Source organism: Chiloscyllium plagiosum, chromosome 3 (assembly GCF_004010195.1).
Source record: "Chiloscyllium plagiosum isolate BGI_BamShark_2017 chromosome 3, ASM401019v2, whole genome shotgun sequence".
NCBI lineage: Eukaryota > Metazoa > Chordata > Chondrichthyes > Orectolobiformes > Hemiscylliidae > Chiloscyllium > Chiloscyllium plagiosum.
This window is the reverse complement of record NC_057712.1, coordinates 130,155,063-130,173,059: the sequence shown is the minus strand read 5'-3', so window position 1 is coordinate 130,173,059 and position 17,997 is coordinate 130,155,063. Positions and strand designations below refer to the sequence as shown.

Here is a 17,997-nt window from a genome sequence, read left to right as displayed (position 1 = left end):
AGGGATGAACTCGGATTTTACCAGTTTCCTCATTTCCCTTCCCCCACCTTGTCTCAGTCAAATCCATCGAACTCAGCACCGCCTTCCTAACCTGCAACCTTCTTCCTGACCTCTCCGCCCCCACCCCAGTCTGAACTATCACTCTCACCTTGACCTCTTTCCACCTATCGCATTTCCAACACCCCTCCCCCAAGTCCCTCCTCCCTACCTTTTATCTTAGCCTGCTAGACACACTTCCCTCATTCCTGAAGAAGGGCTTATGCCCGAAACGTCGCTTCTCCTGTTCCCTGGATGCTGCCGGACCTGCTGCGCTGTTCCAGCAACACATTTTCAGCTCTGATCTCCAGCATCTGCAGACCTCACTTTCTCCTCAATGAATATTGATAGTCAACTACCAGGCTTTGTTTAAATTTCGAACTGAGCAAGTTGACTGGTGAAGGCGTTGCCCTGAGAAATGAACCAACAATGGCTATCACCTATTTTGAATTGGAACAGGTGCAATTTGAGTAAATGTTCTTTGCAGACAGAAAGAACAAGGCCCTGTCTCTTAATCTAAGTAGCTTCTAGTACATGCAAGTGTGAGCCTGACTGAAAACCTTAAATTGGTTGCCAGCATAATTCTCAGTGCGCACACGATTATTCAGCAAATGCCTGGTTCTGAAATCATATGTGATGTTGGTCTCTGCACGATTGTGAGCAGATGTAGGTCATAAGTAGTCAGTACATTACCTTTTGTGAACAGATGACCGCATATTCTGTTTAATACAATCCACCAGTCTTTGATGTGTATGACCTGTATACCTGATATCTCTCAGTTGCTGAAATTCATATACTACATTGCTCATTTTATAAGATGCAGACCATCTTTTAGACATGATGGCAGTTATTATCAAACTGCTAAATATCACTATTGACGTCGGAAGTAACAGATTTCTTTTAATTGAAGTGACCATCGCAAGAGCCATTGAATTGAAGCACAACTCTGGTCTGATTGCAGCTCTTGCCAATGAAACAGCCAATTTCTATCAGAAGGCTGGTAAGTTACGCACGTTTTTCTCTCGTGTTTTCTCTCACTCCTGTTTGTGTTCACTCTCATTCTTATTTCTACTCTTGCTTGTATTCGTTCTTGTGCTTATTCTTTCTTGTACAAAAAGCAATTGAAATCTGCAGGGTTCAATGGTCACTTGTGTGATAGCATTAAACTAGGTTTGTTTGTCTGAGGAATTCCTTTTAATTCAGAGGAAAATATCAGGTGGCTTCATGGGTAAATGTTTTAATGGTTCTCCCTCATATGTGAACCAGTTTATTTAATAGTGAGATAAGGTGTGCAGGTTAGGAAAGTTCGGTACTGCCTCTGTTTTAATTGAGCTTGGCTGATATCAATAGGACCAGTAAGGGAGGTGGCTGCAATTATAGCTACAAACTGAAGTCAAGCAGGGTCACTGACAGCTCATGGTCCCTGCTGGTTGCACAGTAGTCTGCAATGAGAACATCCATTGAGCACATGAGGGAGACTAACTTCAATTTTATTATTTCTTGGATTTTATGAACTAAATCCTGGATCAAAATATTATCTTCCCCTCTCCCAGTGTGTTTTGCATGCATTTGTAATTGAAGAGATGTTGGACATTGTTAGACAGAGCTCATTATGTCATTATAGTACTGATATTGAAACTGATCCAATTGCATGCTGACAGAGTCTTTTGCGTACAATGGAAGAGGTTAGTAATTTATTCTTTGTCTCTCATTATATGCCAGTAATGACAGACTGGGCTGCGTATTCCTTCTGTATCTTGGAGTATTGAAGTTTTTTTATAGCAGTCTTGCTGCAATCCTCCTGAGACCAGCTCATTTGGCAGAAATTTGAGATTCAATCTGGTACCTTCATGGTCTCCACAGCTGTGCTCCTCATTGGATCAGTTTTCAGCACCATCAAAGAAGCGGATAGGGCTTTCACTGAAAGAAAAGTAGGAATGACAAGTATGCGAATTAGGAACAGAAGTTGCCCATTTGGCCACCCAGGTCTGCTCAGTTATTCAATAAGATCCCAATTAAGCTATTTGTTTTTCAAACTCTACATTCCTATCTACCCGGATAACCTTTTGATTCCCTTGCCTAGCAATAAATCTACCTCAAAGATATTTAGCTCCATTTTCTGAGGCAGAGTTCCAAAGGTGCACAACCTTCTGAGAGAAAAGATTACTCCTCAGCTGTCCCTAAACATCAACTCCAATTTTTAGGTAGTGTCCCTCATTTTTGACTGGTCCACAAGAGAAAGCATTCTTTCCACATTCAGCTTGTCAAGACCATTCAGACAATTCACCCCTCGCCTTTCTAAACTTCAATGAAAGCAAGCCCATTCTATTCAACTTTTCCTCCTCAGTCCACCTGCCCATTCTAAGTATCAATGTATTAATTAATCTTTGAACAGCTTCCAATGCATTAACATGATTCCTTAAATAAGGAGACCAAAACTGCACACCATATTATAAATGTGGTCTCCCCAGTGATTTGCAAAACTGAACCATAACATCCTTTGTTCAATTTCTCTTGTAATTAATGAAAGTATCCAATTACCTTTCTTTACCTGATCTGCCTCTTCACTAATTTGTTGTGAATCAAGCGGTTGAACACCTAGATTCCTCTGCACCACCTCAAAATTCTGCAGTCGTTCTGTTTTAAGTCCTAGTCAACATTTTTATTCTCCCTGCCAAAGAGAATAACTTCATGCTTTCCTACATTGTACTCTGTCAGTCACTCAGCCCATGTCCATCTGGAATATCCTTGTATCGTCTTCACAGCATATTTTCCAACCTACTTTTGCATCACCTGAAAATTTGGCTACCGTGCATATATTTCCCTCGTCTAAGTCATTGGTATAAATTGTAAGAAGCTGAGGCCCCAGTACAGACCCATTTGGAACTCCATTTGTCACATCCTCCTGATCTGCAGGTCCACATTATGCATGCTCTTGGTTTCTACTAGCCAGCTAATTTTCTGTCCATGCTGTTGGGTTGCCCCCTTCACCACGAGCTCCTACTTTGCACAGTAACCTTTGGTGTTCTTTTGTATCAAATGCTTTCTGTAAATCTAAGCACAGTTCATTCACCGTCGTCTTTATCCAGAGCCAGGTACTCCAATAAATTGGTTGTGATTTTTCTTTCACAAAATTCTGATTTACCTTGGGTTTTTCTGGGTAGAAGTTTTGCATTTGGCCCAGTTATTACCCAATAACTGATTCCAACACCTTTCGCATGACATATCAAGCTAGTTTGTCTATAGTTTTCAGTCTCTCTCCATGAATCAAGGCCCTATAATTGCTACTTCCCAGCCGAATTGAACCTTTTCAGAATCTAGTGAACTTTGGAAAATTAACACCAACACTTCCACCACATCATTAACCACCTCTTTGATGACCTTAGGATGAAATCCATTAGAATTCACATAATTGTCAGCCTTCAGCTCCATCTGTCTGCTCATTGCCAAAGGAAGTACTAGAAAAACTCAGCAAGTATGGGAGCACTTGCGAGTACAGCAGCAGAGTTCATGTTTGAATTCAACATAACTGATATTGGAAATTGAAGAGAGATCGTAGTACAGAACTGGAGTATTGTTGAAAGAGAGCACATTTTGTTGTAGCTTTTTATCTCATCAGGATCATTCATAAGAATAATTAAGATATTTGTACTGTATGAGAGGAGAGTACTGATTGATACATAGAACATAGAAGAATACAGCGCAGTACAGGCCCTTCGGCCCTCGATGTTGCACCGATCCAAGCCCACCTAACCTACACTAGCCCACTATCCTCCATATGCCTATCCAATGCCTGCTTAAATGAAGAAGTGAACTCCCATTGTGGACAATGACTGTACCAATGTTCCATTTCAATGATGACTCGAGGTAGAAATATGGTGTCTTTTATGCATTAGAAATGTAGGGTGGTGAGTAAGGGAGAATAAACAGGATGGGTTAGAGGGGGAGAAACTAAGTTCCAAGGTGTCATGGAATGAAATGCTAAGGTGAGTGATAATGAAAGTGGAACTGACTTTATTTGAAGATAGTAGTTTACATCTGATTTTCCACCTTTAGATCACACTCTTACCACCTTGGATCCAACTTACACTGCAAAATGGAGGAAGTATTTACAGCTTAAAAACTCCTTCTACCTGGCTTATGTAAGTGTTAAACCAGCAAATTCAAGCAGTCAGTTGCTAATTGTATGATGTTTGGTGCCCACTCATTGACTCCTGAAATGTGAGATTGGATCTGAGGGGCTGATCAGATTAGCAGTTTTTTGGAGGAAATGCCTTTCCTCCTCTGGATAGTTAATTGCACTGCTGGATAAGAACTAATTTCTGTAATGCTTTTCTATATGACTAATGCATTTGTGCAACAGGATCTAATTGTTAATGGGTTTTGGTTCTGATACAGGGATTCTTCAAGAGCAGGCATGCGGAGTTTAGTTTGTGAGGAGAATCACTGCTTCCCCAGTCTAGCTCAGCTACTGATGGGTGGCACAATGAGAGTGCTAACTCTTTGCCAGAGGTATGAGGGTGGAAGATTAAATGTGCTAGAGACTCTGTCTATTGGTGCTCAGTTGTAGACGCCTACTTTGCAATGTCACTGGAATGTATCTTCCAGTGCTGCAAAATTCTGAGGCCCGATGCCATACGAGATATTGCCTGCAGCGAGGGAGACCTCTGGGACTAGGTTGTTAAGGTGTTGGTGTACAACTTGAACAGGGTTGATTCTCGGACATATACCTGGCTAGCCTATTTGTCTGTTTCCAGCAGGACCATGTGCACCCTGCACAGACTGTCCTGGAGGAGTAGATCAGTGCAGCCAGTGACCCAGAAAGGGAAACTCTTGATATTTTGACATTGGATAATATATTGTACAGGGCAATAAGATTGAGGCAAATTAACCTATTTTGATATTCCATTGAAGGTCGTTTGCAATTAAAGTGGCTAATGTGAGGACCTGATCATAGCTTCTGTTTCTTTGTCAAAAACCTGCTTGGTTTACACCTATTCACAGGTTCTCCATCTCTGGATGATGGCCAGATTCTGAAGCACGATTCTTGCCTTATTTATTTCGGTGCTTGCCTTGTCAGAACCTTCCGATATAAATACACCTCATCAAGGTGGCATAAAATAGACAATAGGTGCAGGAGTAGGCCATTCTGCCCTTCGAGCCTGCACCACCATTCATTAAACAATCTCACAACAACAACAGCAACAGTAAACTGGCTTATTCCTCGTAAGGATCACCAGCCAAGATGTTTAGAACCCCTGCTCTTGCCATCAGATCACGCCTGTAGAATGATGTGCCCTTGGATGGTACCAGTCTGTCCACACTAAATTGAGATTCAACCACATACTTTAGCACAATCACTCTTCAGCCAACTCACCTTCCCTGGCTCCTGACTGGAGGTGATCTACTGTAAACCAACCCTGTCCTTAGTGACTTCCTAAATCCATCAACAGTGTGCCTTTCCTCATTCCATCCCATATGGTTAAATCCACCGCACTAGGGGGGTAACAGCTGAGGATCTATGGCAGATGGATTTGCTAGAAAGAAAAATCTGCTAGAAACCAGATTCATTGTAGATCCTACTACCTGTTGATCCAGCTTTGATTTCCTGTGGCAACAGTGGTTCCTTTCAAATTCATTGCAGATTGGCCAAGGCTGCTGTGCAGCCATCAAATGTAAATGGGTGTAGAATTATCCAGACTGCAGTTATTTCACTGTCTAAACAATAACACTCAATGACTAAACTTCACGGTGGGAATAAAGAACTCCATCGAGCTGCTGACAGATTTTTTTTGGTTCTGCCTCAATGCACACACTAAATAAAATGAAAATAAATAAAATTTCTGGCAATAAAAATGAAATACTCACGAGTGCTGATGCTCCATTTTGCTCCACAGCAGGATTGGCCACAATGAGCAGTTGAGTGCTACAACTTGCTTCTGTGTGGTTTTCGGGAGCTGATGGTGTTCCTTGGTTTTGTGGCCCCATAATTTTGTTGTTTCTTTGGCATTTTCTCATTTGAATTTGGTTACCAGGCACATATCTGTGGTGCAAACAGTTATTTAGATATTACTGAACTGCATGTCACATTCCCAGAAACAGTGGGGAATTACAGAAAGTCAGAGTGCGGCTTTAGTGAATACAATCCGAATTCTCCAGCTCTAGTATAGTGTTCTCTTGTTCAAATAAAGGATCACACAAGAGGTTTACCTGTGGCAGCCTACTGTGCTGGGAAGGGCTCTCATGGCACTGCGGGGTAGGTGGCAGTGAGCATTAATCAGGCAAGAGAGTCCTTTGCCTGTTGACCTTGGGCTGGATCCACCATATCCTCATGGAGCATTTGATGCTTCTCAGGTTAAAAGTATCTAGTTATTTTTAACCAGTGTTATAATGTATGGATTTTTCATCCAGTCAATGTTATGTGCTTGTTCTTTACAGGCATATTGTTACAATGGCCAGACACTGTTGGCCAGTGACAAATGTGGGGAAGCCATCCGCTCACTGCAAGAAGCAGAGAAGTGTGAGTACGAAGAATGGATTGTTATTAGTTCGGCAGTCTTGACTGTAAATACTCTAGACTCATCTAGCATTCATATGCTGACCTTTCTGGTCAATTATCTTGGCTGGGAAGACACCCCTAAAATGAGTATTGTGCTTATGATGTGTGCTGGTTTAATGGAATTAATTTTGTTTGAGATTATCATCTTCAGCTTTTGTTTGTGAGCATGACTGAACTGTTCGTTATAACATCTATTCATTGGGGCTATTTCCTGATTGGCTGCAACAGTCAGGATCAAAGCTGATCCCATGCTTGGGAACTTGATTCAGTGCTTCTCCACTTTCCGTAAAAACATCAGGAGATCATTTACAAAGACACTGTAGTTATCATGTGGTGTATAGCCAGGGTAGAGTCGAGGCTCAGACTGCCAGGGCCTGCAACTCCTTCTAGACTTTGTCCACATTGCATGCGCATTAAGTGGTGTGTGAGGCACTTACTGTCTGTCTCCAAAGTGCTTTGCTTACTCCACACTGTTCATTCACCAACAATGATTTGAAGTCTTTAGTAATGTGGCAGCCACTGAATGAAGGCTGAAAGATGCCCAGTACGCAGAGGAAAGGCAAACTAGCCTATGTGTCCCCAGTAAGCTCTGTTACAGGTGAACATTGGAGATCACATGAGCATGTTAATGGCCAAAACATGACAGTATTATTGGGCAGCGCAGAGACAACTTGTTTAAAAACATTGAATTTCAGTTTCTCCATGCAGCTTAGGAATTTGCCCACATTCAGCATAGTACCCCAGATCTAAATAGGATCTCTCTAGGATGTGACAGAAAGGAGTAGAGCAAAGACTTGAAATTAGTAGCGAATCTTGTGATCCTGAACAGAATAGTAGGGATCAAGTTGACCAAGTAGCTAGCCAAACGCACCCTTCCCTAGAAAATACCCAGAGCATAAAAAGCTTCACTTATTACTTGAGCGTCTTGCATACCTCTCAGCTGTTTGGTTTTAATCCAGGAGCAAATAGATGTAAAGTTGGGAATAAAATGATTCCCAGGCTTCCTGTTGTTATCCAACTGTAAGTGACATGTGAAAGATTAGTAAGTGGTTTCCTCTGTACTTTTGTTTATTCTTGTAGATTACTCCAAGGCAGAGGCTTTATGCAAGGAATATGGTCAAACAAAAGGTCCAGGATCAACAGCCAAGCCATCCGAGCACTTGTTCTTTAGGAAGTTGGGAACATACATCAGAAACACTCTAGAAAAGTGTCAGAGAGAGAATGGGTTCATGTAAGTTTATTCTTACCATTGGCAACATCATCTTTTATATCATTATTTATTGTACATTCTAAACCGAGTTGTTTCCTTGACCACAAAAGAATAGTTAAGTGTGATGAACTGAAGTCACATAAGGACTCTGGGTTACCTTCCCTTGAGTATTCCTGAACCATAGTTGGGTCTTTAAAAGACAATCTTCACAGTCTGCTTACTGACACTAACTTTTAATTTATAAACGAGTGATTGTCACACTGCTATAGAGAGACTCGAACTCCATTCTCTAGATCACCATTACGCTGTCTTGCCTGTGCAACAGTCGCAGGATGAATCAGGCCTCTGGCAACCTCATCAAGTTAGTCTTTCAATCTGACTGACTAACCACTCACTGATTTCTATTTCATGCAAAAGCCCAGCCACTGGGGGTTCTGATACCTGAATGAGACTGTTCAGGGGTTTGGTTATGATAAATTAATAGCAAGGGCACCTCTATGATTAAGGAGGAATGTTCTTGTGTGATTGAAATAGGTAACCAAAGAAGACTAATCTTTATTATGCACCTTTTTTTTTCTTTCAAGCTATTTCCAGAAGGTTCCTCAAGAGGCTCCACAGCTGGAACTGAAAGCAAACTATGGTTTGGTGGAGCCCCAGTCATTTGAACTTCCAGCACTCAGTAGTCAGTGGAGCCAGGATGTGTACACTGCTTTCGATATTACCAAAGGCCCCAAGGATGACAAGGTAGGAAGGGCTATCTGTTAATATGTGATCCTGTCACCTCTTGACTGGATGGGTTCATGCCAATGGGCTTTGAACTTGTGAAGGCCTCACGATTGATCTCACCCTGTCTTAATGAGCTGACCTCAACCAGTAGTAATTACTCATGAGAAGTATAAAGCAAAGCACAGAATCTAAGCAATGCTCAGGATCAAAGCCCTTGCCAGAAATTGGAAGATGAAAATAAACATTTGCACATCTTTAGTGCCTTTCAGGACATTTCCCCCCCCCCGCCCCCGCCCCCAGTACTTTGCCTCATTGAGTTGCTTTAAAGTGTAGCCACTGGTGTACTAAAGAAAGAGTTGGATCAGAGACCCTGAAAGAACCAAGTGTATTCAGCAAATGAGCTAAACAACTGATGAGATGTAGAAGCAGAAGTAGACCATTCAGACTATTGAGTCTGCTTTGGCATTCAGTGAGATCATGACTGATCTGAGAACCCTCAACTCCACTTTCCTGCATTATCATCATAGCCCTTGACTCCCATAATGCTTAGAAATCTATCTCTCAGCATTAAAAATAATTAACAACCCTGTCTTGACAGCCTTTTATGGTAAAGAATTCTATTGACTCACTACCATCTGTGAGAAAAACTTCCTCCTTATCTTTGAGTATTAAATGTGTGACCCTTTATTCTGAGATTATGCTGTCTGCTGCTAGGCTTTCCCACATTTGAACATGAATTGTCAGAATTTACAAGGGTCAAGACCCCCAAGAACCTTGAATATTTCAGTAAGGTCTCCTCTCATTCTTCTAAACTCCAATGAGTATGGAGTTAACCTACTCAATCTTTCCTCATAAGACAGTCCCTCCATACCTGGTATCAGCCTCATGAACCTTCTCTGAATTGCTTTTATTACCAGTATAACTTCTTTAGATAAAGGAAATAACACTTCATAATGACTTACATGTGGTCTGATTAGTGCCTTGTATAGTCTTAGTAAGACCTCGTTATTTTTATACTCCATTTCCTTTGAAATAAAACCAGATTCTATAGCCTTCCCTATTATCTGCTGAACTTTGATGTAATTAGTACATTGAGACTCCAAAACCCTGCTGTATTGTAAGTTTTAGATGTCTTTCTCCATTTAATTAATAATCAGTTTCGCTGTGACAAAGTGCATAACCACACATTTTCCTACATTTTTTTGCCAATCACTTTACCTGTCTTTATCCCTCTGCAGACTGAATAATCCTCACCGCTTGCTTCCCATTTATTGTTGCCATCTGCAGACTTGATCATGGAATCCCTGCAGATAGATGCTAGACAGCCCATCAAGCCTGCACCAACTCTCCAAACAGCATCCCACTCAGACTTCCTCCCCACCCCCTCCAACCCATACCTGTAACCCCACATTTACCACGGCTAACCCACTTATCCTGAACAATGGGCAATTTAGCATGGCCAACCCACCTAACCAGCACATCTTTGGACTGTGGGAGAAAACCAAAGCACCTGTTAGAACCATTCAGACACTGGGAGAACATACAGACTCTACATACAGTCGCCAGAGGCTGGAATTGCACTCAGGTCCTTAGCACTGTGAGGCAGCAGTGCTAACCATTGTGCCACCCTGCTGCCCAGTGATAAGGATAGATGTACTTTTGTCATCCAAATAATTAATACGTGTGACATTCCACTCGTTACAGATTGCCATTCCGAAAATGCCTCCTTTATCCCAACAGTCTTCTATTAACCAATCCTCTATCCTTGCAAATACACTCCCTCCAGTGTCATGGGGTATTTTCTTAAATAGCCTTGCATTTAGTACCTTTTTTAATGCCGTTTGGAAATCCAAATGTATTGCGTCCACTGGTTCCCCTTTATCTATTCTACTTGTTCATTCAAAGAACTGTAATGCATTTATTCAGCATGATTTGTCCTTTGACTCTATAATTACTCTACTTGATTATATTGCTTACAAATTCTCTGCTAGTACCTTCTTTATAATAGACTCGTAATGTTTTCCTAATGATAGATGGTAAGCTTCTGGCCTATAGTTACCTAGCTTTGTCTCCCTTCCTTTTTGCATAAGATTGTTACAATGGTAGTTCTCCAATCCTCAGACTTGCCTCGAATTTAATGAATCTTTGAAGTTTGCATCCAGTGCAACCACTATCTCTGTATCTGCTTCCTTGAAAATTCTAAATGCAAGCCACAGGGACTTATTGGCCTTTAGACCCATGAGTTTCCCTTGTATGCTTCTTCTAAAGTTATTAAATTTATTTCCTTACCATATTTAGTATTTAGATTATTTGGTATTTTTTTGGAATGCTGTCAGTGTTCTCTAGAATAGAAAAAGTCTTTATTTTTGCATATACTCAATGAGTGTAGTGAAAAGTTTATATGTTGCCAATTGCAGCGCTGACTTGGATACAAAAAGTACTTAGGCACAGCTTTGTTTACTTACAAGAGCATAGACAATAGAGTAATAAAATGTCCAGCATTGCAGGAGGAAAAGTTCAGTACAACAGACCAGTCTCCATCTTGCCGCTAAAGACTACCTTGAAGACTGATATAAAGTATTCATTCAACTCTCTGTCATTTCCTAGCTCCCCATTATTATTTCCCCTAACCTGTCTTCTAAGGGGCACATATTTACTGTGGTCTCGCTGTTCCTTTTCATATTTAAGGAAGCTCTTGCTATCCATTTTTATGTTACTTGCTGGTTTGCTCTTTTTTTGGTAATATTTTGACTTTTGAAACTTCTCAATACTGATTTAACATAATATGGCAAATAATAATGGTTTCTTTCAATTTGATGCTGTCCTTAACTTCCTTAGTTAACTGTAGTCAGTTTATCACCTTTCTTGAATCATTCTTCCTCACTGGGATATTTGATTTAAATTATTATTGCCACATGTACCGACATAAATTGATAGTATTGTTTTATGTGCTAACCAGACAAATCATACCTAAGTACATTAGGGTAGTAGAACAGAATGCAGAATATGGTGTCGAGAGTGGTGCTGGAAAAGCACAGCAAAACAGACAGCATCCAAGGAGCTGGAGAATCTGTGTTTTAGGCATAAGCCTTTCATCAGGAATGACTCCTCATTCCTGATGAATGGCTTATGCCCAAAATGTCAATTGTTCTGCTCCTTGGATACTGTCTGTTTTGCTGTGTTTTTCCAGCACTCCACACTCAACTCTGATACTCCAGCATCTGCAGTCCTCACTTTCTCCTAGAGTGCAGAATATAGTGTTACAGCTACAGAGAGCGTGCAGAGTTTTGCAGTGAGGCATGAGCTATTTTATAAACCAAGGACCAAAAATGTTTTTATTATTAATTCACAGTAATTTTTAAGAGTGGAAGAAAAATCCTTTCCTGTTTAACAATAAGTACAGTATACCAAAAGTCATTCTCTAACTGTTCATATTCTGCCCTGTTTTGGAGACCAGTTCCTGTTTTAATTGTGAACTTTGATTGTAGTCCTGTTAAAATCTTGGGCTGTGTCTGCATGACTAGTTCACGTAGAATGTAACATTTAATACATTTTCATCTCTTTTTAGGCTAAGGATAAAAAGGAAGACGAGGTGAAGCCAGTGAAGGAGCCAGACCTGAAACCCCAGAAAGACACAGGATGCTTGATTTCTTAAGGAGACAATAAAACACAATGCAATTGTCTGAACAGGGCCTGCAGCCACTACATAAAGTACATGGCTAGTCTCTCAATAGGACCTTGTTTAAGTGGCCATGAACCATGACTTCCTGGTTTCCCTTCACCCACTCCTGCCTCCTGTATAATGTTTGCACTTTTAAACAGAGTCATCAAGACACTAGTAAAGAAAAAAAAACTTTTTCCAGTTTTCTAATTTTACTCCGTTTGTGTCCAAGATGAGGATTGAGTACCCTTCTGGCCAATTTTCGCCTATCCTGGAAACATCCAAGTTTTATCATCCGCTGCCAAGAAGCTGAAACAGACAAATCAATTGGACCCTTTCAGTGATTCATATTGTTGCAACTTTGTTAGTATACTGGCCTTGAACATCTAACTATTGTGCCCCAGCAAGACTCGACAAACATTGATTTTTCTGAATTCTAAACTTTTATCTCACATTCAAGCTTTGTTTGGATTACTTGCAATTATTTGGTGTTAATTTACTCTTTTCGCTCCCATAACCCTATGTTCATGTCCCTGCTTTCTCTGTCACCAATTCCTAATCCTGAATTTCTCCCCTCTGCAGCATAGCAGAATGTGGTAATTATGGCTAGAGGTGGGGGTAGAAAGCTACAACCACTCAACTGCTGGATTACACAATACAGACAACTGCCAATTGGCTTTGGTAGTTGAGAGGAAGGAGGTTCAGATTTTTCATAGGAGTACTCAATCAGACGTTGCCCATGACTCTACCTTTTCCTCAAATTAACTCTAATTTTCAGTGGCACATTCCAAGTTGCCTTTTAAATCCTATTCACACAGCACTCAAACCCTGCCTTCTCAAATAAGTGTGTCACCTGACCATTTCCCACTTACTCCCTCCACTCCAAATTGCTTCATATATTGTCACTAAAATAATTTGGGTTTTTCTGCTCTAATGCCCTTCCAATTGAAAATATGCATTAAACATAGGATTGAGGTGGTACTCAAACTAGTCTTTCAAAGGAATAGCTAAGAAAATGTAAATGAATATATATTACACATGAAACTATAAATGTAATAAAATATTACACATTTGAATTTTAGTGTTTGGGAATGGGAACTTTACTAGTAGGTTTTGTTTTAAATGGATTCTACATTTAGATCGGGAATAAAAACCAAGTGCTGGAGAACCTCAGCAGCTCTGGCAGCATGTGTGGAGAGAGAGAGAAACTGTTAAGGTTTTGAATCAATACCTTCTGTTCCTAGTTGGGATTTCCTGCCAGTAGCAAGCATTCACAGGCTGAGATTTCACTCATCCCTGAGGATAGATGAGAGGGGAAAAATAATCCGCCCAGGTTTACTTCCTAACTGCTCACCACTGCGTGTATTTATAATGTTCATAACAGTTAAAGAATCCATTATTAACTCTAATACTGGTCTGAGGGTTTGACAGCCCAGAATAATTTTGTGCCATGGATGAGGTTAGTGGGCTTGAAGTGGAGATGGTGCTGGTGTTTAGGCTGATGGTGTTCTGTGGCTAGGCGCTGGCTGGAGTTTTGGGCTGCACCTGGTCCCAGACAGGAGCATTCTCAGGTTGAAGGGGCAGGAAAGTGCAGTTTATTTGACTGTGGGTGAACCTGGAGGAGGGTGTTCCCAGCTCTGGTGAGTATCTAGGTATGTCTTTGACTGTGGGTGATCTGTAAGTTCTGATTCCACGCTTGGACTCCTTTATCTGTGTTGCCATTTTAAGTAATGGAGAGCTCCCTGGGAGACTCTGGTCAAAATGTAGAGAGCACTGCATCAATGTGGCACTTACACAGATAAATGTAGATTCCAGTATGTTTTAAAAAAAGACTGAAGGCTTACAAAGAAGTCAAAGGGAAAATTGATGTAACTGAGTGAAGGGAGAGAAATGAAGGTTTTATGGATAACATTGATCAGTAATGTCCTACCCCTTTTGCTTAGTGTTAAAATGCTGGTTTATCATGTAATCTTGTGTTGATTAACAAGATAATGTAATCAATTTGTTGCTTGGGAAAAAATAAACACATTTATACCATTTAAATAGGCTGTGGGATAAAAGGTTTTCAAATTGTTTCTCATCAACCTCCCTCAAAAGAAAAATAAAGCCCCACCTAAATGGGCTGGTTATGTGACAAGTTGTTTTTTGATGTCTGTCCATTCCTCCAAACATAACAAACAATGCAGCTGGTTCCCAGAATAGTGTGCAAGGTAAATGCCAGCAGAGATTAGTTACAGTTATAGAATTCTGTGGGAAGCTAGAGAAGTGATTGCTGGGCCTCTTGCTGAGATATTTGTATCATCGATAGTCACAGGTGAGGTGCCGGAAGACTGGAGGTTAGTAAACGTGGTGCCACTGTTTAAGAAGGGCGGTAAAGACAAGCCAAGGAGCTATAGACCGGTGAGCCTGACCTTGGTGGTGGCCAAGTTGTTGGAGGGAATCCTGAGGGACAGGCTGTACATGTATTTGGAAAGACAAGGACTGATTAGGGATAGTCAACATGGCTTTGTGCGTGGGAAATCATGTCTCACAAACTTAATTGAGTTTTTTGAAGAAGTAACAAACAAGATTGATGAGGGCAGAGCAGTAGATGTGATCTATATGAACTTCAGTAAGGCGTTCGACAAGGTTCCCCATGGGAGACTGATTGATTAGCAAGGTTAGATCTCATGGAATACAGAGCGAACTAGTCATTTGGATACAGAACTGGCTCAAAGGTAGAAGACAGAGGGTGGTGGTGGGACGAGATTGGGTTGGGATATCTGGTCGGCATGGACGGGTTGGACCGAAGGGTCTGTTTCCATGCTGTGCATCTCTATAACTCTAAATGTACAACATGGAAACAGACCCTTTGGTCCATCTCATCCATGCCAACCAGATGTCCTAACTTAATCTAGTCCCATTTGCCAGCACTTGGCCCATATCCCTCTAAACGCTTCCTATTTATATACCCATCCAAATGCCTTTTACATGTTGTAATTATACCAGCCTTCACCACTTCCTCTGGCAGCTCATTCCATACACTCACCATTCTCTGCATGAGAACGTTACCCCTTGGTCCCTTTTAAATCTTTCCCCCCTCACCCTAAACCTATGCCCTCTAGTTCTGGACTCTCCACCACAGGGAAAAGACCTTGTCTATTTATCCTATCCATGCCCCTTATGAGTTTATAAATATGTGTAAGGTCAACTCCTCAGCCTCTGACGCTCCAGGGAAAACAGCCCCAGCCTATTCAACCTCTCCCTTTTGCTCAAATCCTCCAACCCCGGCAATATCTTTGTCAATCTTTTCTGAACTCTTCAAGTTTCACAATGTCCTTCCAATGGGAAGGAAACCGGAATTGCACACACTATTCCAAAAATGGCCTAACCAATGTCCTGTACAGCTGCCATGACCTCCCAACTCCTATACTCGATACGCTGACCAATAAAGCAAGCATACCAACTCCTCCTTGACTATCCTATCTACCTGCGACTCCACTTTCATGGAGCTTTGAATCTGCATGCCAAGGTATCTATTCAGCAACAGTCCCTGGATCTTATACACTTGATGGTAAGTCCTGCTCTGATTGGCTTTTCCAAAATGCAGCACCTGACATTTATCTAAATTAAACTCCATCTGCCATTCCTCAGCCATTGGCCCCTTTGATCAAGATCCCCAAATAGTTTGTTTTCAAGTTGTTGTTTTTACATAGATGCAGTCTTTGATTTGTATAGTGTATCCCCATAGATCAGAGTTATGAGAATGCGCAAAGAGGCTTTTTGGCCAATCTTGTGTCTGGCAGCTTTTTAAGTAATTCATATAGTGCTGCTCTCTTGCCTTCTATCAGCATGCTAGCTCGTGGTTCCTTTTCAAAGAAGTCTAATTTCCTATTATCGCCTCTATACCCTGGTGTTCACAAATCTTAACACCTGCATGATGGTTTATTTTCCAATTACTTTCAATCTGTGCTGTTTCATTTTCAGTCACTTAACAAACAGAAATAGTTTCTCCAAATATACTCTGTCCATACCTCTCATGATTTTGAATACTTCTATCAAATCTCTTCTCCTCCAAGGAAAATATTCCTAAATTCCCTTGTTTATCTTGGTAACTGAATTTCCTCATCCCTGTAACCGTCTTCGTGAATCTTTTCTTCACTCCCTAAAGTGCTCTACCCAGAATCAAGAGTGTGGTGCTGGAAAAGCACAGCTGGTCAGGCAGCATCTGAGGAGCAGGAGAATCGATGTTTCAGGCAAAGGCTCATTCCTGATGAAGGGCTTTTGCCAAAATTGTTAATTCTCGTGCTCCTCTGATGCTGCCTGACCTGCTGCACTTTTACAACGCCGCGCACTCGACTCTGACCTCCAGCATCTGCAGTTCTCACTTTCTCCTGTTCTACCCAGGACTCAGCAATGCTACAGCTAAAGCCAAACTGATGTCTTACACAAATCAATATAGCCTCATTGCTCTCTAACTCATGTCCATATTAATAACATTTGGGATACTGTATGCTTTATTAACTGTTCTCTATTTGTCTCGTCATGACTGATGCCCATTAACACCTAGGTCCACGTGCTTCTCCACCTCTTAGAAGTTATTTTTCATGTTCTCCCGATCAAATTGTATCATTGCTTTGTCTGTTTCACCAGCTGAAAGGATTAAAAAGTTCCTAACTCATGTGAGGAACTGTGCCAGTGCCAGTTCCAAGTGGCCCTTAGAGTCCCCCAAGATGGTGTCAGCAAGGTGAATTGGTGGAGGAGAGTAGCCAAAGCGGGACTCTTGGTGAGGTGGTGGTCTGGCCTGGCAGGAGAGGCAGAGATTCCTGATTGTGATAGACTGGAGGGGGCAGCAGCGGCAGAGCCAGGGTCTCCTGGATGCAATGGGTCTGGATTGGGTTGTGGTAGTAATTCTTGTTTGCGGGCCAGTGTGGATCCAGATTGGCAGACGGTCAGCGAGGTGGACCCAGTAATGAAGAAATGGCACGTGAATAGGGGCAACTCTGATGTTTGTGGGTCAGGCAAAGGTGGATGGCGTAGTGGCAGAGGTGGTGTAGGTTAACCAGCTCAGGTCACATGGTGGATGCTGAGGAATGAAGACAAACTCTTTCAGTTTTATCTTTTTATTCACAAAATATCCAAATGGTGCTGGATTGTGGCTTCAGTTGAAGTTTTTCACTATTCATAATGTTCATTGTGGAGTGCAAGTGACAGTAAATCATCATTCATTTATTCTTTCATTTATATTCCCTAAATTACATGAGCATGATGAAGAATATAGACGATGAAGAAAAAAAATCCACAATTGGCTTCTGAAGACAACAGGGTAGATAATAAAGCTGGACCAGCCAGCACAGGTTGTGACCCAGTGTAACACCCAGTCCCACAGGGGGGAACGGACAGTGTGTGACCCAGTGTAACACCCTGTCCCAGGGGGGAAAGGACAGTGTGTGCCCCACTGTAACACCCAGTCCCACAGGGGGGAAAGGACAGTGTGTGACCCACTGTAACACCCAGTCCCACAGGGGGGAAAAGACATTGTGTGACCCACTGTAACACCCAGTCCCACAGGGGGGAACGGACAGTGTGTGACCCAGTGTAACACCCTGTCCCAGGGGGGAAAGGACAGTGTGTGCCCCACTGTAACACCCAGTCCCACAGGGGGGAAAGGACAGTGTGTGACCCACTGTAACACCCAGTCCCACAGGGGGGAACGGACAGTGTGTGACCCACTGTAACACCCAGTCCCACAGGGGTGAACGGACAGTGTGTGACCCAGTGTAACACCCAGTCCCAGGGGGAAAGGACATTGTGTGCCCCACTGTA

The 17,997-nt window shown here is 41.8% G+C and overlaps 1 protein-coding gene and 1 long non-coding RNA gene across 7 annotated transcripts in view; one reads left to right on the top strand and one right to left on the bottom strand.

The window, feature by feature from the left end:
- The window catches only part of brox (BRO1 domain and CAAX motif containing), a 47,195-nt gene extending 32,960 nt beyond the window's left edge, over positions 1–14,235 (top strand). For 5 of the 6 annotated variants that reach the window (XM_043687331.1, XM_043687332.1, XM_043687333.1 and 2 more), the window contains exons 8-13: positions 854–1,036; positions 4,093–4,178; positions 6,475–6,556; positions 7,676–7,826; positions 8,390–8,549; positions 12,100–14,235. In XM_043687331.1, the coding sequence (XP_043543266.1) occupies positions 854–1,036; positions 4,093–4,178; positions 6,475–6,556; positions 7,676–7,826; positions 8,390–8,549; positions 12,100–12,186 (749 nt within the window). In that variant the 3' untranslated portion in view covers positions 12,187–14,235. The remainder of the gene's footprint in view (positions 1–853; positions 1,037–4,092; positions 4,179–6,474; positions 6,557–7,675; positions 7,827–8,389; positions 8,550–12,099) is intronic. The other variant, XM_043687328.1, reaches the window with a different exon arrangement.
- LOC122548544 lies at positions 1,480–7,725 on the bottom strand. Its single transcript, XR_006311260.1, has 3 exons — positions 7,529–7,725; positions 5,905–6,079; positions 1,480–1,956 (listed from the first exon to the last, which is right to left on the bottom strand). It is a non-coding gene; the product is annotated as an uncharacterized LOC122548544 (long non-coding RNA).
- Positions 14,236–17,997: the final 3,762 nt, after the last annotated feature.